Source organism: Canis lupus, chromosome 8, assembly GCF_003254725.2.
Source record: "Canis lupus dingo isolate Sandy chromosome 8, ASM325472v2, whole genome shotgun sequence".
Classification (NCBI taxonomy): domain Eukaryota; kingdom Metazoa; phylum Chordata; class Mammalia; order Carnivora; family Canidae; genus Canis; species Canis lupus.
The window spans coordinates 27,342,969-27,367,904 of record NC_064250.1 but is presented as its reverse complement, the minus strand read 5'-3'; the positions used below and the strand labels follow the sequence as shown (position 1 = coordinate 27,367,904).

At 40.4% G+C, this 24,936-nt stretch overlaps 1 protein-coding gene across 1 annotated transcript in view; it reads left to right on the top strand.

Moving 5' to 3' along the window:
- The window catches only part of PYGL (glycogen phosphorylase L), a 42,951-nt gene that overhangs the window by 8,630 nt on the left and 9,385 nt on the right, over window positions 1–24,936 (top strand). The window contains exons 3-17 of the mRNA XM_025442344.3: window positions 154–232; window positions 3,127–3,230; window positions 9,694–9,825; window positions 13,227–13,338; window positions 13,847–13,929; window positions 16,174–16,317; window positions 16,549–16,641; window positions 17,345–17,491; window positions 17,828–17,991; window positions 18,464–18,578; window positions 19,319–19,420; window positions 19,554–19,701; window positions 19,826–19,884; window positions 19,990–20,131; window positions 21,570–21,777. Of these exons, the coding sequence (XP_025298129.1) occupies window positions 154–232; window positions 3,127–3,230; window positions 9,694–9,825; window positions 13,227–13,338; window positions 13,847–13,929; window positions 16,174–16,317; window positions 16,549–16,641; window positions 17,345–17,491; window positions 17,828–17,991; window positions 18,464–18,578; window positions 19,319–19,420; window positions 19,554–19,701; window positions 19,826–19,884; window positions 19,990–20,131; window positions 21,570–21,777 (1,832 nt within the window). The remainder of the gene's footprint in view (window positions 1–153; window positions 233–3,126; window positions 3,231–9,693; window positions 9,826–13,226; window positions 13,339–13,846; window positions 13,930–16,173; window positions 16,318–16,548; window positions 16,642–17,344; window positions 17,492–17,827; window positions 17,992–18,463; window positions 18,579–19,318; window positions 19,421–19,553; window positions 19,702–19,825; window positions 19,885–19,989; window positions 20,132–21,569; window positions 21,778–24,936) is intronic.

Genomic DNA, 24,936 nt, shown 5'->3' with positions numbered 1-24,936 from the left:
GCATCTGAGGCCAGAACACTCTGTGAGGGAACTGACAGAACTGATTGCACAGATGACCCTGGGTGCCCGACCCAGAGCTTTAGGAAATGACCATGCTTCCCAAGATGACCACATTTGTGTCTGCATCCAGCATTGTTTTCCTTTTGTTTCTAGCTTGGGTTGGATATGGAGGAGTTGGAAGAAATTGAAGAAGATGCTGGGCTTGGCAATGGTGGTCTTGGGAGGCTTGCCGGTAAGTGACGTCGTGAGTGTGTTATGTGTTACCTGGCCAGTTGATGGCTTCTCAGAAACAGATGGGCTCCCTAGGAGGAGTGCAAGGTATGACCTGGTTATAGAAGTCTTTGTTTTTGAGTTTGCACTATGGCTTGATCAGCTCTATACAAAGAGTAGAGATGGGAACTGGAACAAAAGAGACATTGCTTAAAACCCTTGGAGACATTGCTTAAAACCCCACAGTTAACCTGCTCCTTCCTGTGCACTTACGGGTTTCCAAAATGGCCCCTTTCTGTCACTGGCACTTGTCCACAGCTACTCACTTCACATACTTGTGAGCTGTGACCTAAGTTGTTTTACCATTATGTTGTTGTCTTGTGCTCGTAACAGTTTGCTTCTGATTGACTAGTAGGCAATGATACTCTTGTCATATTATTGAGATGATGATGATTTAGTTCATTAATATCTTTTTTGTATGGATCCAATTTGAGTGCTTTATCCAGGAAATGATTTTTCAACAGATATAAAGGAAAACATTAAAAAGATAATACCAACTCCATTAAATTAAAAATATGCTTCCCTGTGACCAAGCAGTTCTACTTCCTGATATTTACTCTCTTAAAGATATATTCAAAGATATAAGTGCACAAGGAGGCATGTGAAAAAATTATTATATTATTGTTTGCTAAGGCAAAATATTAGAAATAACCTAATTTCCCTTGATCTAAGAATAGGTAAGTAAGTATTGGAACATGTATGCTGCAAAAAAATAGGCAGTAAAAGAATAAAAACAATAAAATTGATCTGTATGCACTTCTCTGGGTAGACCTCTAAAGGGGAAGGAAAAAAAGCAAGTGGCATTAAAAGCAACACAGTGTGATACGATTTATGTTTTTTAAAAATTAAATATTTTCTGTAAGTATATGTGTAAATCCATAGGGAAAAAAGTCTGGAATTTGAAATACTAAACTGCTCCCTCTGATCTTCCCTAGAGAAGAGTGCAAAATTGAGGGTGCTCACCCTGTCGTTAATGTTTTAATGTTTTTTACAATGGGGATATATTGCTTGTGAAATTTACTTTTTTATTTTAATTCCAGTATAATTAATATACAGTGTACTTGTGAAATTTAAATTGAATAATAAAAATGTACCACCATACAGGTCTTTATCAGATTGCACTCTATGAAAAATAATCTATTTCTTCTTTTTTCAGAAACGATTTCAATATCTCTTAATTTTACACACACTTTCAAATTACTGAAAATCCATTGGAGTGTATTTCATGGTATTTAATCCTTACTACATTGGTTGCAGTGTGCATTGACATTGCTTTTAGTATTAAAAAATACTACCTTGTAAAGTCAACCACTGAGCAATTTAGTAGGCTTTCCATGAGGCTGTAGAAAGACCAGCAGAACCAGTGGCATACACATTGAAGAATGACAACCAGCCTGCCTTTCATTTATGTAAAGCCCCAGGCCTATTTGTTGTCTGGGTTAACCCCACTCTGGACCTGATATTAATGACCTTCCATTGGCTAAGGTCAAAATGTGAAGTGGTAAATGAGGCTGAGTGATTCTCATTAGATGGCCTCATCTCTGACATGACTGAAAAAGTTGGGACCCTTTTGGTCAGGCTCTGAAAATAATTTGATCAAAAGCAAGGAAAAAGCAAATGGCCACAGCTCTGAGAGAGCAGGAACTAAGCAGAGTCAGGCCATGGCAGCACAGGGACTGGAAGACCACTGTGATGTTACAGTAACTTGAAGGCATTGGCCTTTGTAGATTCTCTGTTTTAGGGCCCCACCGTGAACCTACTTGAACCTACTTCAGCAGGTATCTGTTTGATCTACAAATGCTCTTTTCAGTTTTAGATCCTATTGTACATTTCCTCATTCTCTGTATATTTCTCAGTTCAAATTCCTGAAAGGAACAATCAGTAGCAGTTATAATAGTAACCCCTCAGATTGCACCTGGCCACAACATAGACCCCTGCCCAGCCTTTTGATTGGCTGCTCTGGATGGGGGGGGGGGGGGTCTGTCATTAATGGTTTTGGCTAGAGGAAACAGAAAATCTTTCAACAATGAGTTCAACCAACAAAGACACGTGTTATCACTGACTAAGCAAGGACTCCATGATTTTTCAGGACTCGGGATCTTTGTGGTTCTTTTGGCTTTCGTTTCATGGGGGAAAAATGGCAAGAGCAAGGAAATCTTTCACTGCACCCAGCAGACTTCCTAGAACCTCTCATTAGATTGTAGGCCATTGTGTGCCCATGCCAAAACCAATCACTGGTGAAGGAAATAGAATTACTAGATTTGGCTTTGAAGCTTAGACCAAAGCACGATTCATTTCCTGGCCCAGCCTCCCTGAAGCATATGACCACCTGATATCTGAACAACATTGGAATTCTATTAACCAGAAAGATAGTCTGCCACAGCTAGTTGGGTATCTGGTCACATGTAAATAATACTCTCCTAAGGCCATCTTTTCAAGCAGGGGCCATAGAGACAGCTTCCCTTAGAAAGGGCAGTGTGAGTGACAGACACAATAATGAATATATCTAAGGCAGGCCAGCTTCCTTATCGTTCTCAAATGAAATGCCAACATGTACACAATGTTACATACAACATGTATGGTGAGATAGTAAATGCTGTTTGTTTTCTTCTTTATACATTTTTGTATTTTCTGATTTTTTCTATAGTACTCATTTTATAATTTTAAAATGTTATTTTAAAAATTTAATACTGTACAGCTATCTCTGTGCTTTAAAATACACATGTGGTTTTTCAGAGAAAATGTTTTATGGCTGCCATGTTTTTTAAAGAAAGATGAAATGTGTTTTGTTTTAAAAGATAAAATTTGGACTAACCTTGACGACTCTGCCTTTTGCCTGTGCTCTCTTTAATTTAGCTTGCTTCTTGGATTCCATGGCAACCCTGGGACTTGCAGCCTATGGATATGGCATCCGATACGAATATGGAATCTTCAATCAGAAGATCCGAGATGGATGGCAGGTATGTGAGCCATCTTTCAAAATCTTGTTATTAAAATACTTCTCCTTCATAGCATTCTGGGTGATTTATAATTTACAGATACTTAATATAGAGCTCTTCTAATATCTCTGGCATTAAATTGACATCACTAAAAAGTAGCAGTCTTCCCCCTTTGGGATGTGAGTTCCCTAAGAGCTGAGAGCCTGCCATAGCACCTCACATAATGCCTGACTCATAAGAATACTCTGAAAACATTCATCACTGACACCTGAATGCAGACCCTCTACAATGTGTGACATCTGTTCTCTGCAGCATGCAAAAGGAGGAGCACATCTTTTGACTTATGACCTTCCCCTATAACTCTTGCTGGTAGGAAGCATGCTGCTATTTTATAGGTGAGAAAATGGAGACTCTTAAGCAGTGGAGTTACCTCAGATCACACTGCTGGCAAACATGGCTCTATATCCCCAGATTTCCAGGTCCACATTCAGTATTCTTCTCTATACTCAGTCTCGCCCTCCTTAATATGTTTATCTTAAAAGACACATAAGCTCACTGTTCTAATTTTTTTTATAAGATACAAGCAGGCAGTCTTGTAACTATTATGTCCAATAAATCTGGCACCTATTTAATATGTATAGTTATAGTGTTCTGCAGAAATCTGCACAGTGGTAATCAGTCCATACAAATCACTTTCCTTTGATTTTTATATAACCAAACTGGATTCTTAGGTATTTGTTTCTTTTATCTTTGGTCATTCTTTGAGCCTACAATCGACCTAGTCTAAATAGTCTTCCCTGATGCTAAGTATGATTTACGCTTTCTCTCTCCCTTTCTTTTTCCCCTACACACACACATTATTAACAAAAAGAGGCTGGATTCGATTTCCAAAAAGCCCACATTCTCTGAGCCCCTCCCACACTTCTATGAGTTAGTCTGAGATAGAAGAGTGCTCAGGGTAGGACAGGGCGACCTAGGCTGGAACTAATCGCAAGGGGGAGGAAGGATGAGAATAAATTTAGTGTCAGCGCCATTCTCCTTCCTGCAATCAGGATTTTGACACTCTCTGAGCTAAGCAAGAAGGAACTAAAAGGTTTGGTGGGATGAGAGAATGCACCAAGGAAAAGTCTCAGAAGGATAATACTGGGAACATCTTGAAAGATAAACTTCCAAATTTTGTTAAGGACCAGTGTGTTTTAGGTATCCATAAATAAATTATAAGGCAGCACTGTGTTAGGGAAAAATATGTAGGCCCTAATTGAGATCTGGTTTCTAATTTGAGGCTTAATTGCAACTCATTACCCCATGAGGTGTGTTGTTTTGATTAGTTTACCTGATGCCTCTGAGCCTCAATTTCCTCATCTGCAAAATGGAGATACCAGCTTCACAAAACCATTATGAATATATGTAAAATGTATGGTACACAGATAGGCACCCAGTAAAATGTTAATTTTGCCTAAGAAAAAGAGGATAATTTAATAAATTGTGGTATTATATAATAAATATCGATGTAGTTATTACTATATTTGTATTAATTTTAATGAAATGGGAAACTTTATGTTAGTTGAGGAAAGGTATGGAATCATATGAATGGTATGACCTATCCAAAAGAAGCCAAAAAGGTAAAATACTAGGAAAAAAATACATCAGTTATCTCTGGGAGATAGGATTACAGGTAACTTTTACTATCTTATATTTGTTCTTCCACATGACTCATATTCCATAAGAAATGTGTATTTTATAATCATAAAATTAGGGGCACCTTGATGGCTTAGTGGTTGAGCATCTGCCTTTGACTCAGGTCATGATCCTGGGGTTTTGGGATCGAGTCCGACATCAGGATCCCCTTGGGGAGCCTGCTTCTCCCTCTGGCTATGTCTCTGCCTCTCTGTGTGTCTCTCATGAATAAATAAATAATCTTAAAAAAATAACAATCACAAAATTTATAAAAACAAAATAATGAGTTCCCTTCCTCAAAGAAGTAACCTAGAGTTCCAGTGTGAGAAATCTAGTTTAGCCTGCATTTCCAGGACAACCAATGTTTTGACACCATCTGACCAAGCAATATATGGTATCCATTTTCAGTCTTTGAAAGTTCCATGTGGTATTCATTATACCCCAGAATGTTTAAGGATTTTTTCTTATCTCCTTACTATCCTATGAAAAATTTAAAAGAAACTCAGCAAATCAATCTCAAAAAAATTTTTTCGAAGCACATTTTCCCCAGAATTTAATGAAAGTTTGCTCTTTGAAAATCATACCTGGTATCTTTGCTACTGTTAAGTGGCCTTTATTCTAGGAAACCATCCCTTTTTCTCCTATCAGACCCAGGAAGTATATATTTCTGGTGTTCATAAAAATGAGAGACTGTGTGGCTTTTGCTAGTCTCCAAAGCTGACCTCACTAGCCATCATCACCACTCTCATGATGACATGAAACGGAGTCAGAAAAACTCATAATAGTATTTACCATATGCATTGTTTACTGGGGTGGTATTTTAAATACATTATACTATGAAAAAAGAAACTATTTCCATAAAAAACAAAATGTATCTTCTAGGAAAGCAGCATGCCTCTTGAGGGGGTGGGCATGCCCTCAAGCACATCAGATACATCATTGCTAAAGAAAATGGCACAAGCTGGGAAGAGTCTTTTTTTTTTTTTTTTTTTAAGTAGGCTCCACATCCAATGTGGGGCTTAAACTCATGACCCCAAGAGCAAGAGTTGCATGCTTGATGCCCCAAGCTGGGAAGATTTTTGAAGGTTAATGGACTTCTATTTTTTGAAGTCTCTCTTGAAGGAAGATTTGCAGTAACATAGTGTTCATTGTGAACCCCCTACAGGAAATCATTTTATTGCCAAAATTCTTGACTTAAAAAAATTCTTGAAGTCTATCTAACGAGAATCATTGAAAGTTTATCAGTAATAGTGTTCTATGGAAATAATTGGCTCCTGGGAGGAGGAAGGGAAAGACAATTGCAACAGCCTGGCATTAAAGTTTAACAATCATTACCAAAGTTCTGAGCAGAAAGGTGCTCACAGCAGGTGTCTTACAGTTGAATCAAACAACATCTACAGAACCCTTCCCTCTCCTCAGAACCTGTGCCAAGTCTGCTGTAACTAGTCATGCACAATTCACATTGCCCAATAAGCTTCTAGTTACCACTATTGAATTTGTGGTGTTCCCCAGAAACAGTTTTCAATGATTTGTTCCATCAGAAAACAAAGTTTGTTTGCTTGTAAGGTCTTCATGTCCTGTGTGTCCCACCGTTGAGAGGGAAAGCATTTCTTAGAATTCAGTCACTAACAGAGCTCCCTGAGCCGACCTCTGCTTCTGTGCTGGCTATAGTACAGATTCCATTGAGTCATTCCTCTAGGGAGGTGCCAAGTCTAGGCTGTCCCCCTCGCCTGACTGGCACACTACTTCTCACTCCACAGACCCATGCTCACTTTGAGCATCTGGGATGCTCAGACCCAACAGCCCCCTTGGATGTAAATAAAGCCTTCTTCCATCTTGCCCCCACCCTTCGTATGGCTCAGCATGTTCGTACATTCAGGGATCATTGGCTATGTGGAAATCTAAATTTACAGAGCAGTTTGTTGATTTATTGAAAGAAAGAAAGAAAGAAAGGTAGAGAAGACGTTTATCACCATTCCGCAGCTTCTGTGGATTTAAAGGGAGTGGTAGGGGGCAGTTCTCTTTTCTCCTTTGATCTGCTCAGACCAACTTGTGGTTATGAAATGTTTTTCAATTTACCTTAAAAACAAGCTTTGTGAACTTGAGGGAATTAATTATCTGATTCCTTGCCAAATCAGGAAGAGACTCAAAATAAAGAACGGCAGGCTAAGAATTCTATCTTTCTACAGAACTTATTACCCCAGTGAACTTAAAATCAGCCATTATTCAGCAGGGAAAAACTAGACCATCATTTGATATCATTAAGAGTAATCTGCTGATGTGCCTTGTCACTTTGTGTACCCTCAGAAGAGCAAACGCAGGCTCTGACTTGCATAGGAGTGGGCCAGTGGTGGCAAGTCCAGAGCTCATCTCTTCTAAGAGCATTGAAAGCTGCTTGAGGGCAAACCAATATGATCTTGCTGCATTTCTCAGCAGAAAATACGTTGTCAGCTCTCCTGTACACATGGCTTTTGAGAGGAAAGCTTTTTCTACCTCATTGTCCTGTTTCGTGGCATACCTTCAGATATGTTTCACGACAGTCCCGAGTGCTGAAATGAAGTGTCTTCCTGTTACAGGAAGCAGTGTTCACACTGACCAGTATTTGAAAACCCCCACCTTCCCTTGCCTAAGAGCCGCAGAAAGTGTTTGGTAAGTCAGGATGTTTTGATCCTTTGCGGATATTCTCATTTGTGTGGAGTTTCTAGTTATTAACACAAGCTTGTGGACTCTAGATGAAAGATTAACAACTGATGAAATGCAACCGTTTCCTGTTAAATTTTTATTTTATTTTTTGTTGTTCTCCTTCTGACTAGAATAGCAGAAGTCTAAATTGTGAGTTGCAGTTACTGACTTCATATCACCACGTAGCTCCTGAGGACTTGTTAAAAATGCAGAATTTCAGACCACTCCCCAGACTGACTGAGAATCTGCATTTTTAACAAGGTTTGCTCAGCTGATTAGCTCAAACCTTGCTCCAGCTTTCCCTAGGCTTCACCCTACCTGTGATGCATCCTCCTGCCTCCCATGTCTCTCGAACTCCCAGATCTACCATTTACAGATTTTGTTTCTAAGTCTCCTTTTCATTCACCATTATGCTGGTACTTAGTATAATTGGGTAGCTCACTGGCTTTCTTAACATAAAGTCATGATCAATGTTTGAATAAATGCGTGTGTATTTACTTGTCTGTCTGTTGACGTCAGTGGTTTGTCTAATATCTCAAAAGACAGTAGCTGTGTTTGTCTCCACACTATGCCTGGGGCAGGCACTGAATTCGTATGTAGGTGGTAGTCATGAAACATCCAGCAGTCCATCATAATTCATAAACAAAATCTTCTTAAACTAAAGCTAAGTTTTCTAAAAGGGGAAGGTGAGGAATCAGATAAGTAAAATAACCAGATTTGGGGTAATCTCTTTGACAAGAGTACTTTGTACTAAAAGCCCTTACTCCTCCTTTCTTGTCAAAACAAAATTGCATTATTTAATACATATGTAATATTTTAATGCTTTTACTAATAATATCTTTACCTTAAAAATACATCCCTCGGGGATCTCTGGGTGGCGCAGCGGTTTGGCGCCTGCCTTTGGCCCAGGGCGTGATCTTGGAGACCTGGGATCGAATCCCATATCGGGCTCCCGGTGCATGGAGCCTGCTTCTCCCTCTTCCTGTGTCTCTGCCTCTCTCTCTCTCTCTCTCTGTGACTATCATAAATAAATAAAAATTAAAAAAAAAATACATCCCTCCTCTCCAATGCATTTTTGTTGGTTTTGTTTTGGCACATCTGTTTGTTGCAAACCAAAATTCATTTGATGTCCAGAATACCCTAAATATAAATTATGATTTTTAAATTTTTTATAAGAAATATGTGGTTATAAATAAACAAATACATGAGAAAATGTTAAAATTGTCAATAAATTCCTTACATCTTAGTATATGTTATTTTCAAAATGAACCATAATTAATGTTCCTTATCAGATCAAAATTACTAAAGCGATTGAATTCAACAAACACTGCAAAATGTAATGGTATCTTATATCTATATTGAAATAAGCTTTCTTAAGAGAGCTCTCTATGATTAGTATTTCTGAACTGGTCTGTGCATTCTAGGCAAAAGAATCTTGACAGATTCTCCATCATATGGGAGCCATCAGGTTCCGGTATCCAATTGTAAACATCCCTGGATAGCTTCTCTCTATCCCTCAAGCTGGACAATTGTATTCACAGATATTAAGACACAGGCTTTAGAACCCACAGAACTAAGGTCAAATCTCAGCCATACCATATACTATCTGTGTGACTTTGAGCAAGTTACAATTTCCTCATCTTTATAAAGGGAAAAGTCATAGACTGCCTGGGTGGCTCAGTCAGTTAAGCATCTGCCTTCGACTTGGGTCATGATCCGAGGGTCCTGAGATTGAGCCCCACGTCAGGCTCTCTGCTCAATGGGGAGTCTGCTTCTCTTTCCATCCTTCTACCTTAAGACTCCTGCTCTGTTTTTCTTTCTCTCTCCTCTCTCCCAAATAAATAAATATTTTTTTGTAAAAGGGAAAAATCATAGCTCCATCCTATAGGGTTGGGCTATGAGAATTAAATGTAGTCATATGTATTGACAAGTATGATTATTGTTGATTTAGGTTGTTATACTCTACCAAAGGTAAATTGAGTTGATAGAACCAATATTCTTTCTTACCAAAACAGTATTTTTGCGTTGATTTAGTCAAAGATAGTTTTGATTCTACATAATTTGCTTTGAGATCATTGAAGTTCCTCTCCTGAAAAATAAACTCCCTGCCATGTCCTTTTTGCAGATAGAAGAGGCAGATGATTGGCTCAGACATGGAAACCCCTGGGAGAAGGCCCGGCCTGAGTTCATGCTGCCCGTGCACTTCTATGGGAAAGTGGAGCACACCAACACTGGGACCAAGTGGATCGACACCCAGGTATTCAGAGTGTCCTCATGATGAGTGCCTTGTATAGTATAGCACAGAGGATGATGTGTATATGATATTGAGAATAGTATATTGTGTATTGAATAATAGAATATGTTTTTATCAATAAATCTGTTCCTTCTTGTAGTGAACCCACTCTTTGAAAACAAGGGAGCTTAGACCAAGAGAGAAGCAACTTCCCCAAGGTCTAGTGAATATTAAGGTCATTTTGCAATCAGCTTAATCAGAAATTAACAATTCTATAATCCTAGTATGCTTAGCTCTCCAGTATTATATAAAGCTTTTGATACCAAGATTAAATAAATTTAAATGTCATTCCTTACCTCACTGCTATAGATACATTTACTTGTGACTTTTTAGGGGTAAATATTTTTTCCTCCCCTCTCCCAAGGGTAGATATTTTAAAAACTAAAGTGTTTATTCAAAGGATTGCCAAAATTTTTATCTATTGCAAAGTCAAGAAAATAATACAAAATATTGCAAAATGCATTTTTATTTTATGCAAAATCAGTTTTAGAGAAATAAAGCTAGTGTCAATCCAGGTAGACTTAATTCATGATAGGTATTTATCCTGCCACTAGATTTGAGCATTACCATGTTGCTGACCAATTAATTCACTTCTCAGCACCCCTAGTGATCCTTTGTGCTTTGCTGTCTTCTCACTTTCTGATTAATAACTCCTATTAATACTAGACTGAATTGTCCAATCTTTGGAGGCTTCACTTGAGATATTTGCTTAATAAATACGATCTCAGGCTAGGAAGGATATGTCACTGGCCGTTCTTTAAAAGTGTAAAGAAAATGGTAAAGAGCAAGTTAATATTTTTAGCTGGCAAAATTGTGAGTGAAATTCAGTACTGTAATGCTTAATTCAGTTGGCTTGTGGATTATTCCCCATGAATAAATGCTTTATTTTATTTTAGAAGAACCAAGACCCACTTTATAGTTGATTTTTTAAACTGATAATTTATTCTGCTAATCCACATAAAGCTCTTCACAGTTCAGAAAAAAAGACTATTTAAAAATGATTTTTCTATATGGGGATAGATAGAATTTATTCAACATAGGAAATAGCAGATTAGAAGCTAAAATAGATCATTATAGTATAATCGTTTATGGAATAAACTAGTACTGTAAATTCAAGATAAGTTTCTCTTTCTCTTTTTCTACATTTGGTTAAACAATAGAACACAATCTAAGTTGTAGCTGGTTACAGATATGGTCAGGAGAGCTGCAAACAAATGAATCATTAATATATCCAAAGAATTCACACATGTAGTTGGTATTAAACTAGTGAGTATTTAGTATAGATTTTGGTGTCTAAAACTTCCGGTGACTTCTGACCTATTTAAATGTATATAGCTTACACAATCAGTCCTGAAAAATATTCTGTTTACTATAGGTCCCACTGTTGAGCTACCTTGTATTTATGGAACACCTCTAGCCATTTTCATAATATATCCAAAAGTTCAGTTAGAGACAGTATATTTTTCTGTGCCCACAAAGACAAGGTTATGGGGCAGATGCAATATAAGGTGAGCTGCCCCAAGCTGTGCAGCACTTTATGGATTTATAGAAGCCATTGCCCAAGTCAGCTCAAGGTCTGTAGCTGGTGAGGTCAGAGAGCATGAGGACAGGCATGGTATACACATGCTGTGGGCAACTTCCAATAAACCGAGCAATCCATTTCACTTGTATGTCACCTCAGGTCCTCTGGGAAACAGACACCAGAGAGAATCAGAAGTCCAAGTGACATATTGGGGCAATGCCTGTGAATGACGGGGGTGGGAGGTGGAGTGGAGGAGGCATGGCACCTACGAAGAGAAAAGGGGAAACAAGGAGGATTCTTAGGAAGAACCTCAGTGGGCCATATAACTCAGCAAGCAGCCAGGCTGGTAGGGCCTGAGATTAAAGATTGCTCATGGGACAAGTCCTAGCTCTCAAGATCCCACCACAATGGGACCATCTTTAAAAAAGCACAGCCTTGTCTGGGCTCAGCTCGAGCTCCCAGGTGACAAGTTCTGCCTGAAGTTCTCTAAAGGGACATCTGAGCTGTGTACTTCCCCAGCTGCCTTAATTACACTTTAAGGGTCAAAAGAACAAATAGTGTTTGAACCCAGACTCACTCCCACTCTGTAAACACCTTTCCCCATGGATCACAATGTGCTTTAAAAAATCTCCAGAGACCTTTGTTTCCTAGTAAAAGGCATTTTAAAAAAGAGTGATTTATTACTTCGAGGTCATGGTACTCATGGAAGCATGACTGAATAGTGGTGATTGACTCATACAGGCTATAATGCTCCATCCATTCATAATTCAACAGACCACATTAGAGATTTGCGTTTAAGTTTCAACCTACCACTGACTGTGACTGTGAGCAAGTCACTTCTCTCTCAGCCTCATTCCTCTCATGTCCAAAATGAGTGGGTTGCACTAAATGATCTCTGGCATCCTCCAGTACAATCATTCTGTCATTCCCCTTCCTTTGAGCTTGGCTGATGAGCCAGGGAATAGAGGTGAGTCTTTTCCCACAGAAATTTTAAATTCACGTGCAACATAGTTATCTTCCTGTTCTTCTCTGTCTCAGTGACCATCACAAAGCCTGAGCTACATTTTCTAAAGCTTATTACCTCTTACACCCATCCAGCTAACTATCAGCTGATTTGTCAGTTCACTAACATAGCTGTTCTTCATGCAGCTTTGAAAAATCTTGCATAGTATTTTCAACGTCATCTATAATCTATCTTCATATATTTCTGTTCCATTAATTTTCACCATATTTGAAATCAGATCATTGAATTATTTACACTAGGGCAGCCTGGGTGGGCTCAGCGGTTAAGCACCGCCTTCAGTCCAGGGTGTGATCCTGGAGACCCGGGATTGAGTCCTACGCTGGGCTTCCTGCATGGAGCCTGCTTCTCTCTGCCTATGTCTCTGCCTCTCTCTCTATCTCTATGTCTCATGAATAAATTTTTAAAAAATCTTTGAATTACACAAAACCTTGCCTGATTACTATTTTTTAATGGGTATGGATTCACATTTGTTACTTTGCATATCATATTTTACTATTCTCAGAATAATGACTTAAATAAACATGAAAGAGCTATACCCAGATTAGGGTGAGGGACACAAAGCAAAGTCAACCTGGGAATGATATAGTGAACCATCAGTCTGGATGATTCCAGTCATCCAGATTGCTCCAGTGGGAGAAGGCTCCACATAGCCCCTAAGACTCCCTCAGACCTAGGACCCTTATCTTGTTTTAGGCCTCCTACAGTCTGGTCTGGTGATGGAGCTAAGAACAGAATCCCAGTTGCCATATCCTGGCCCACTGTTCAGCCTACATCACCACACATGGGAAACTGAGCAGCTGCTTTGGTTTAATCCCACAGGTGGTCCTGGCCCTGCCATATGATACCCCGGTGCCTGGGTATATGAATAACACCGTCAATACCATGCGCCTCTGGTCCGCTCGGGCGCCAAACGACTTTAACCTCAGAGACTGTGAGTACAGCCTGGGCTCCCGTGAACGTTCATGCGTGTTTAATCTTTTTGATCTCAGAGGGAACCAGATCAGCACCAGCTCTAAAAAAATGACACAAAACAAGGATCTCAAGGACTGGGACATAAATGGTTTCTGTATTTGTCAGTGAGAGAGAGAGAGAGAGTGTGTGTGTGTGTGTGTGTGTGTGTGTGTAATCTTTCTGATAGCCAGTTAGTATCAAATTGAACTTGGGAGAAAAGACTTGAGTTTCTGGTTGGAAGTCTTCAGTGAGCAGCCATGTTATGGAGCACACATGGAGGACATTTTAAAAGCAGCTCTTCTCTTTGGCCCTCTTATATTCTCATGTGAATCACAGCATGATGGTCTGTGGAAATCCTTTTGGATTTTCAGAATTTGTAGGAATCCCCTACATCCACATGGCACGCAGCACGCATCAGGTGAGGTCAAGAGGCTTCGAACACAGTGGCTAGCTTGTCTATTTATTCATTTTTCTAACCTTCCCCTCAGTTAACGTTGGAGACTACATTCAGGCCGTACTGGACCGAAATCTGGCGGAGAACATCTCCCGGGTCCTCTATCCCAATGATAATGTGAGTGGTCAAGCTTGCTTTCTCAGTGGAGACAGAAACAGCTTATTTCAGAAGCACTTTGCCACAGTCCATAAAGCTCATCTTCAATACTGATTTCTTTCTTCAGTGCACAATAATCTCCATATCTCTTCCTGAATTATCTAGATTTCCCCTCCCACCCAAGTAAGGAAAACAAATCTGTACAACTCATGCAGTCAGAATTGGTATTTTGCCTTTGACTGTTGACCTCACAACTAATTAGGAGGTTATGTATGTACATTTCAAAACAAAACCTGGTAAAAAGATGAAGTGAGACACTGGTGAATTACTACTTTCTTTCCAAACAGAATTTTCTTCCAAGAGTCAGAAGACCCCAGAGATTTCCAGTGTGGCCTCTTCCCCTTACTGACAGGTTCTTCCCAGCCTTCTACACTCAGGCAAGGTGGGGTCTGGACCTTGGACCAGATCCAGGAGCAAACATTGTTTCTTATGCCATTATTCATCTCTTGAAACTTTTCTTTAAAGGTGATTGTTCCTAATTTTACACCAAAAATAGCTTAGCTAAAATTTAATTTTTTTTTTAAACTTGGAACTGCATCACAGATGAGATGACCACTATGGATTCTTAGTTGGTTTAAATATACCTAGCTCTATCTTATATGTGGGTAAAATTATATTCTTGAAGCTATAACGATTTACTCTTTTAATAATAAGTCTCAGAAACAACAACTCTTGTCTCTACAACAAGAGTGGAGTAGTACTCTACTCTGCAAAGATGGCACGAAACAAGGATTGGGAGACTAGGACATAAATGGTCCTTAAGACCGGGCATCCACTTAGTGGTATAGTCTCTAGATTAAGTTTGCTGCAGCATTTTCAGAAACTTAATGGCATATGTTATTCTTTTCCTTTGAGAAAGACATTGTGACTTCAGTACATGTCAGAAAAATCTCTGACCCAAAAGTAAAAAAGTTGTTTTGTTTTGTGGTCAATTAAAGTAAGAATCCCTCCAAGCCAATTTGTCTAGCCAAACCTAGCCTGTAGTATTATTTAACTGCAAGGGGCTTGAAATTCATCCTCCTATCTTCAGTAAGGGCCAATCCTAACTTTACTTGGAAATAACCATCTACAGCAATTCACAGGGGATACGGAGTTAGCATAGGGTGCAAAGTTAACTAAATTGAGTAAAAGGTAGTTAGCTGTCAGAGTCATGCCTGTTTATCAGCACGAGTTGATAAATCATTTTGGTACTATAATTACAAAAACAAACTCATTCACTCTCCCCAACTTGGCCATAGCCCTCATCCAGACATTAGTCTCTCTTCCAGGAATCTTGCAACTGTCCTCTTCCTGCAGCTAGTTATTTTTTCCTTGCTTAACGCTCTTTAAAATCTGATCACCTGTAAGAAAAGTGCAGAATCTTAGATGTGCTCCCTAAGTTCTTCAGTGATTCGGTCAAGAGTTCTCTGATTCATCCTCCATGTCTTGTCTGAGGTCCCCACTGTGCAGGACTGCTCTTGCTAATCTTTCTCACCTCCAAGAGAAGGCTCTTGCAGCTTCCTTCCTGGCAGAACTGATATCAGCTGCCTATGTTCTAGAATTGGTTGGGAGAAGAAGGCTGAGAGTCTCAACAATCCGGCACATAAACTTTTACTTTACTCCTTTCTCCCCATTTTCAGTAGAGTGGTACCCCTGCTTTCAACTCTACCTGCCTCCCTCCAGCCCAGAGAGCCCTGTGTTACCTTCTCCAGAGAATACACATTGGGCCTCTGCCTGAGTAGGAGAAGGAGATTGCTCAGCTGAGGGAACTGGGGATGAAGTCTGAGGTTCATCCTGCTTCTTAGGTGCACAACTAACCTTGTACCACATCTTCATCCCTACTTCTACAGGCACCCAGTGCTGCCAAGTCCTGAACCTGAGGGGCTTTGGCGCATACATTTATTTGCTTTTTTGGCTCTTCTCTTCTACCAGGTCAAGATTCAGCTCTCCTGGGTTTTCTTGAAAAACCTGAATTACCACTCACCCCTCAATTTTTTAGCTTTCAAAAGGTTGTTGCTGTTGTCTTGTCTCCCATTCCTTTTATCCGATATTTGTATGCCTTCTTAAAACCCCTTTACACTTCAGGAAAGAGCAAAGTCTAATGTCTGCGCTCTCCACTTGTCCTGTGAGCTTTAGTCGTAAAGTTCTCTGGGCAGGAGATCCCTGACATATTCTGGCCCCGCCTAACGGTGTGAGCCACTCTCACTCACTCTCTCTGGCTTGAAGTTTTTTGAAGGAAAGGAGCTAAGATTGAAGCAGGAGTACTTTGTGGTGGCGGCTACCTTGCAAGATGTCATCCGACGTTTCAAAGCCTCCAAGTTTGGCTCCACCGACAGTGCCAAAACCACATTTGATGCCTTTCCAGATCAGGCAAGTATTCGGTCTGTGAACAGGGGCAGAGACGATTTAGGGACCAGGACTTCCCATCAGATTTACTCCTCTTTTTCAGTGCTAAAGAAGTTGAGTAGGTGTGATAATGCTTAAAGTGCCTCACAGAAGGCGGGCATTTTGTTTGGTGCTTTGCGTGGACATTCATGAGGATAAGGGAGCCAGACCCTGGGCTATCCGTCACCTGCATGCTGATGCCTTTTCCCCATACAGGTTGCCATCCAGCTGAATGACACGCACCCCGCACTTGCCATCCCTGAGCTGATGAGGATTTTTGTGGATATTGAAAAGCTGCCCTGGTCCAAGGTCTGGAGAGTTTGGCTTCCTTTTCCTTTAATTAAATAGAATATCTGTGGTTCAGAGATTTTGCCAGAAGCTCCTTATACGATTTTCAAAATAAGTTACTGTTAAAAACTTCCAATGGTTAAATGTAAAGTCTGCCCTCGTGCTAACATTTCTGTGTCCTTACTGCTTTCCAGGGAGTAAAAGTAAGAAATAAATCAATACATTCTTAATGGGACACAGCTCAGTAGCTCAGACTTACATGTGATTACCATTTTTGTGTCTAAAAGGATTCTAAATTAAATTCTCCAACCTCAGAACACAGCTAATTGAAAGTGTCCCCAGCAGTTTGCAAATCGGTATTTTAAACATACTCTGTATTTCTCAGAACATTGCTTGTTTGTATTGCTCAGATTTTGCCTATTTAATAAGTGGCATGTTAGGATAGTAGAGAAGACTTACCAGTATGTTGTCTTCAATTTTATCAGACAGTTTCACAAATGGCTGCTTCCCTCCGCCCCTCCCCACCCCCACACAAAACATATTCCAAGTCTCTGGATCATTCAGAACTTGGCAGAATTGAGCATGTCTAACTGTGCGGATGAACTGTCCTGGTTGCAGACTGGCAGGAGTTGAGGGAATGTTTGGTCTTGTGTGATGGGGTGTGCACCTGAGAGGCAGCCTTTCTGGCAGAGGGAAGCAGCTAACTCTTCTCCTTTTCCTTCAGGCATGGGAGATTACCCAGAAGACCTTTGCGTATACCAACCACACGGTGCTCCCAGAGGCCCTGGAGCGCTGGCCTGTAGAGCTGGTGGAGAAGTTGCTTCCTCGACATTTGCAAATCATTTATGAGATAAATCAGAAGCATTTAGATGTAAGTCATTTTTAAAGATTCACACCCCTTTTGAGAATGAGATCTTGAGATATTAAGGGTGGCTATCATGTTCCCTCTGATCAAACTGGAGGCCCAAACATCTGTCAGTTGTTGATACATCAAAAGTATTCAAGACTGATGGGGGGGCTCCATTAAAGACATTTTTTTGGAAACAGTAGAATAGAGAGTGACATTGCCACAGGGCAAACCCAGCCCCCTTCTACGAGAATGAAGTTTCATATTTGTTCCATCACAGAATTTTCTGAGGAAGTGACATTTTCTCAGTGTTGCTTTAAACCTGAGTGGCCAGCAAGGCCTTTCTCTTCCTTTGGCTAGAGAATTGCGGCCTTATTTCCTAAAGATGTCGACCGTCTGAGAAGGATGTCTCTGATAGAAGAGGACGGAGGCAAAAGGATCAACATGGCTCACCTCTGCATTGTGGGCTCCCATGCTGTGAATGGCGTGGCTAAAATTCACTCAGACATTGTGAAGAACCAGGTGTGAGTCTCCATTCCTATGGTTGTGAGTCAAACATTACTCCATGAATGCGCTCATGCTGGTAAATGCAGGTTTGCCTCTTGGGATGAAGAAAGGCCAGGTCAGAATGTGCAGAAGTATTTTCTTCTATTCAAAGTAACTTCTCTTCAGAAAGAAAATGCCTTCTTCTCTGAGCCATCCTAATTCTAGATTTAGGAGCAAAAAAAAAAAAAAACCTATTCTGCTGAAAAGTCTGGTGTGTATATATATCTATATATATATCAGGGCCAGGAAATCATATGGAGGTGATTTGCTTTGGATTTTTCTTATAATTATTTTGAATTGCAAATGGATTTCTATTTTAGAGTGAGAGCAGGAGCTGTTGCCAGCCCCTTACTCCACCTTTAATCTTTCTAAGCCTTCACTTGGCTTTGTGAATGTAACAGGAACCAGCTCTTTCAGACAGATTCAGTGATGTGTCTCTTCTGTCTCCAGATTCAAGGACTTCAGTGAGCTAGAACCAGACAAATTTCAGAATAAAACCAACGGGATCACTCCGAGGCGCTGGCTGTTACTCTGCAACCCAGGGCTTGCAGAGTTAATAGCAGAAGTAAGTGGAAAGTCAGGGGAGTCCTGAACACAATGCAAGAGGTGGTGTAATTTCCTTCTAATTCGTGAATCCAGACTGCAGCAGGCAGCTACATCAGCCCTCAGCAAGTGTCATGTCTGTGCTGTCCCCCAAGTCTCCATGCTCGATTTAGTTCTCCTCTGTAGCCATCTTGAAATTCTTAATTTTTAAACAAGGAGTCCACAAATTCTGTAGCTAGCAACAGTACTCATAGGACACATAGATGGAAGATGGTGAGCCTATTTAGTAAGCAAAGGTCATAAAAATAATTGGTAGAAACTTGGTTCCATGTTATCCCTTTTAGGTAGGTTTCCTGCCTTTTCTTTCTTTCTTTCTTTCTTTTTTTTTTTAATTCATGAGAGACACAGAGAGAGAGAGGCAGAGGGAGGGAGAAGCAGGCTGCATGCAGGGAGCTGGATGCGGGACTCGATCCTGGGATCAGGCCCTGAGCGAAAGGCAGACGTTCAACCGCTGCGCCACCCAGGCGTCCCCAGGTTTCCTGCTTTTAACACTTGCTGCTACTCACACTGCATTTAAGATACTAGCAAAGTGTTCTTCCCACACAGCATTTCCAGCCTCTTCTGTGAGTATAGCCGTTGTGTGTGCTGTGCGGTAGGTCAGCTGTCCCGTAGCAGGCACCCGCCACAGACTTACAGAAACTGCTTGTGTGGGCTGGACTGTCATCCCTGATTAAAACCACCACCTCTTCTTTAAACTGAAAGAAAATCGGAGAAGACTACGTGAAGGATTTGAGCCAGCTGACCAAGCTACACAGTTTCCTGGGCGATGACGTCTTCCTCCGAGAAATCGCCAATGTGAAGCAGGTGGGGCTCCTCCCCGCGTGGTTTCTTTCTGCAGCGCTAGTTCCGAGGCTTTATCACGCCCCCGTTTTTAAAAACAGACCACCTGATGCTTCCGAGTCACACAGGGCTCTGGCATCACGCACTGTCTCAACAGGAGAACAAGCTGAAGTTTTCTCAGTTCCTGGAGAAGGAGTACAAAGTGAAGATCAACCCATCCTCCATGTTTGACGTGCATGTGAAGAGGATCCACGAGTACAAGCGGCAGCTCTTGAACTGCCTGCACGTGGTCACCATGTACAACCGTGAGTCAGTCCTGTGGCCCCCGCGCCCCCTGGAGGTGGAAGCAGCACTCTAGGCGGGGTCTCACCCCCGCCCCCACCAGCCGTCAGCTGTCCTCCATTCCATCCACTTCTGCATCTTTTTCAGGCATTAAGAAAGACCCTAGGAAGTTATTTGTGCCCAGAACGGTCATAATTGGTGGTAAAGTAAGCCGATTCTATTCCCTGGGGACGTGGGGGCCCTAATCTCTTGCCATTTCTTCACTTTACTGTGGCTGCATTCTGCTAGTGTGTTTGATGTTCTTCCCCAAGGCGGCCCCAGGGTATCACATGGCCAAAATGATCATAAAGCTGATCACTTCAGTGGCAGAGGTGGTGAACAATGACCCTGTGGTTGGAAGCAAGTTGAAAGTCATCTTCTTGGAGAACTACAGAGTGTCTCTGGCTGAAAAAGGTAGTATCCTCATCACACATCATGCCAGGCCAGGGCAAATTTTAGGGAAAAGTTACATGATATGGAAAAATGAGGTAGCTGGGTTCAGGGAGCTAGTAACTTAGGAAGGAAAGTGTCACTCTTGGGCAGAATAGGGCCCAGGCTAAAAGTCTTTAAGCTGATCCAGCTGACAATGAGATTGCTGTCCCCATGTCAGTATCACAGATTACATTTGCAAGTTCATTTTCCTACCAGCTAGCTAGTCAGAGCTCCCCTAAGTTCTGGCAAAGTGCAGACTGTGCTCTACAAAAGAAAAGAAAGGAAAGGTCTTCCATTCCCAGCTCCAGTCTTGCAACAGAACACCAATTCCCCAGCCCCCGATATACTTCTGGCCACTTCATGGAATGAAGAAGGGCTGTCATTTGTTCACGTGGCAACAGGGAATGAGGACAGATGTCAGGCTGCCAAGCATGAGGCTTAGATGTGCTTAGATGGGCACTGATCATGCATAGAGTTCCCACACGGGGACAGACTGGCAAAAAGCCAACATCTCTTTCTCTGCTGCTCTCTTCGCTTATTTGCATCATGTGCTTACAAAGCACCATCCACATGCAAATGCCAACTGTGCATTCACCCAAGTCCCAAATTGAAAACAGACCTTTCTCTTTTTTGAGATATTTTTGGGTCTTCTGATGTTACTATTTAAGACCGTATGCCTAAAGAGAAAAGAGCCAGGTTCCTACCGATGCAAATGAAGATATATCTAATCCACAAATAAGCCTTCAAAGCAGAACAGAGAATTGGTTCTGAACTTTGAAGTCAAAGAGGGAGAAAGGGGCCTTCTGGCAGCATTAATTTGTGTGTAAATTAGGCTGAAAGGTCAGAAGCTTGGTGTCTAGCCCCAGGCACACCTCACACCTCAGGTGCACTGGGCACATTTCCCTGCCATGAAAGTGGGAAAGATGGAAAGGTGAGAGATGGAAGGGTAGAAGGAATGCAGACAATCCAATTTCCTCAGATCATAAAGGAAGGATCAGAAGAAACTGAATTTTAAAAATCAAAAAGAGAAGTTTCAATATATTTTATAAAGTTATAAAGCAGAAGAAATAACAATAAAACCATAACAAAAGTTGGAAGAAGAGAAACATAGTGTCAACTTTTACAGCAGAAAGCAATAGGTGCTCTCTAGTTTACAGACCAAGAAAGTAGTATAAGCATATAATTAGTTAGCACTGTGGTTAGTTAACCACCCAGAGAGCACATCAAAAAATGGACAAAAGCAGTTGCCTGAGTCAAGGGGAAGAGTAAGATCCATCCTTCTATACCATATGACTGTTTGTCTTGATGTACATGGACTACTTTCATGATCCACACAGGCCAGCTAGATAAGTACTTGGATACAATACAAGCAGATCTAAAAGAGGCAGAATCACTGATTTTAATATGCCTTGCTTGCCAGTCATTCCAGCTACAGACCTGTCGGAGCAGATTTCCACGGCAGGCACTGAAGCCTCAGGAACAGGCAATATGAAATTCATGCTGAATGGGGCCTTGACCATCGGGACCATGGATGGGGCCAACGTGGAAATGGCAGAGGAAGCTGGGGAAGAGAACCTGTTCATCTTTGGCATGAGAGTAGATGATGTGGCCGCTCTGGACAAGAAAGGGTAAGAGAGCAGCTCCTCTTCATCAAGCAGGTGCCCTCCACCCCCAGGAGAATGCCTGCCCACCCAGGTATCCCACTGAGGCTGGATCACATGAAATGTGGCCACAGAACATCTCCCCTGCGCCAGGGCAGCCTCCTCACAGCTTAGTTTGATTAAACCTAGCAAGTGAATGTGAAAGGAGTTTAGGCACAGGTACATGAAGTCTATGCCATTTGTTATCAGCCATTGTAGAGCCAGCCTTTGCGAGCTATCACTTCTCTGCATCTAGGATTGTGACTTGGATCCAAAGATGAACCAGTTGCTAGTTTGTTTTTGCCTATAACTTAAACCATCTAGTGTTCTTTTAAGATTTCAGAGAGATGGACTCAAATGTGATAGAGGATCGGTCTGGATGTACAGAAGCACCCATGAGTACTTGTTTCAGTTAATATCTAGATAAGTTTATTAATCTGAATTCAAACAAATAAGGAGCTCTACCCAAAGGAACTATGGGGATCAAAAAATTTGGAGGATGTTGAATATACTTCCTGGCTTTAGAAGTAAATTTCCACTAAGGAACAAATTTGGGGATTTGTGAGTCCAAAAAGCAACTGGTCCACTTAACATAATATCTGCTTAGGGCCATAAAATCCTTTTGAAATGAATTTTACTGTATTTTACCAGATTGGATTATTTTTATTATTTACTGTCCTTTGGGTCTTCAGTTAGAAGGAACTAATCAAATTTAGGGGGGAAATTTTTTCCAGATCTAGTCGAATATTATACTCCTGTTGAACTCTGATAATAATGGCTTCTGTAAATGCTAATTTTTCTGAGTGCATTTTTCACAGCTAATGTAGCATCTAGGGTATTGTTTTCTTCTGTTTGTGAATTCCAGTATAGTTAAGTTAGTGCTACATTAGTTTCGGGTGTACAATACAGTGTATCAGTGTATCAGATTACAGTGTTAATCAGAATTAAACAATTCTGTGTATCACCTGATACTCATCATGGCAAGTGCCCTCCTTAATCCCCATCACCTATTTAACCCATCCTCCTACCCAACTCCCCTCTGGTAACCATCAGTTTGTTCCCTACATAGTTAAGAGTCTGTTTTTGGTTTTTCTCTTTTTTTTCTTCATTCATTTGTTTTGTTTCTTTCAGTTTTCCATATGAGTGAAATCATATAGTATTTGTCTTTCTCTGACTGACTTATTTCACTTAGCATTATATTCTCTAGATCCATCCATATTACAAATGGCAAGATTTCATTCTTTTTATGGTTGAGTAATACTCCATTGTGTATATATTCTATTTGTTTATCCACTCATTTATCAGTGGACACTTAGGCTGCTTCCGTAATTTGACTATTGTAAATAATGCTGCAATTATTTGATGATGCTACATCAAAGGGATGTATGCCTTTGAATTTGGGTTTCCATATTCTTTTGGGTAAATACCCAGTAGTGGAATTACTGAATCATATAGTAGCTCTATTTTTTATTTTTGAGGAACCTCCATACTGTTTTCTACAGTGGCTGCACTCACCAGCCATGCATGAGAGTTTCTCCACATCCTCGGTGACACTTGTTGTTTCTTAGAATTTTTATTTTAGCCATTCTGACAGGTGCAAGATGATATCTTGTTGTGGTTTTGATTTGCATTTCCTTGATGAAGAGTGATGTTGAGTGTCTTTTCATGTGTCTGTTGGCCATCTGTATGTCTTCTTTGGAGAAATGTCTATTAATGTCTTCATTCCATATTTAATTGGATTATTTGTCTTTTTGGTGTTCAGTTGTACAAGTCTTTATATATTTTCGATACTAACCCTTTCTCAGATAAGTCATTTGCAAAAATCTTCTCCTATCCAGTATAGGTTGTCTTATAATTTTATTGTTTCCTTTGCTGTACAAAAGCTTTTTATTTTGATGTAGTCCCAAGTTTATTTTTGCTTTTGTTTCCCTTGCTTCAGGAGACATAAATAAGAGACTGTTACTATGCCCCATGTCAGAGAAATTACTGCCTGCGCTCTCTTCTAGGACTTTTATGGTTTTGGATCTCACATTTAGGTCCTTAATCTGTTTTGAGTTTACTTTTGTGGAAGAAAGTGGTCCAGTTTCATTCTTTTGCTTGTAGCTGACCAGTATTCCCAACATTATTTGTTGAAGAGATTTTTTTTTCCCATTACATATTCTTGCATCCTTTGTCTAAGATTAATTGACCAAATAATTTTGATCTATGTGTCTCTTTCTGTGCCAGTACCATATAGTGTTTTGATTACTACAGCTATGTAGTATATTTTGAAATCTGGAACTGTGATACCTCTTGTTTTGTTATTTTTTAAGATTGCTTTGGCTATTCAGAGTCTTTTCTGGTTTCACACAAATTTTAGGATTATTATTTTAGTTCCATGAAAAATGCTGTTGAGGGCAGCCTGGGTGGCCCAGTGGTTTAGCGCCGCCCTCGGCCCAGGGCGTGATCCTGGAGACCCAGGATCGAGTCCCATGTCGGGCTCCCTGCATGGAGCCTGCTTCTCCTTCTGCCTGTGTCTGTGCCTCTCTCTCTCTGTCTCTCATGAATAAATAAATTTTAAAAAATAAAAAAAAGAAAGAAAAATTTTGTTGATATTTTGATAGGGATTGCATTGAATGTGTAGATTACTTGTGTAGTATGGACATTTTAACAGTATTTGTTCTTCAGACCCGTACCCATGGAATGTCTTTCTGTTTCTTGTGTCATCTTCAATTTCCTTCATCAGTGTTTTAGCTTTCAGAGTACAGATCTTTCACTCCTTGGTTAAGTTTATGTATTTTATTATTTTTGGTGCAATTGTAAATGGAATTTTTTTTTAATTTCTTGTTCTGTTGCTTCATTATTAGTATAAAAATGAAAGAATTGTATATATTGATTTTTGTATCCTGTGCTCTTACTGAGTTTGTCAGTTCTAATAGGTTTTTGGTGGAATCTTTAGGGTTTTCTATATATAGTATCATGTCATCTGCAAATAGTGAAAGTTTTACTTCTTCCTTCCCAATTTGGATGCCTTTTATTTTTGTTGCTGTTGTTGTTGTGTGATTGCTGTGGCTGTGCTTTCCAGTGATGCTGAATAAAAGTAGTGAGAGCAGACATTCTTTTCTTCCTGACCTTAAGGGAAAAGCTCAGTTTTTCCCCATTAAGTAT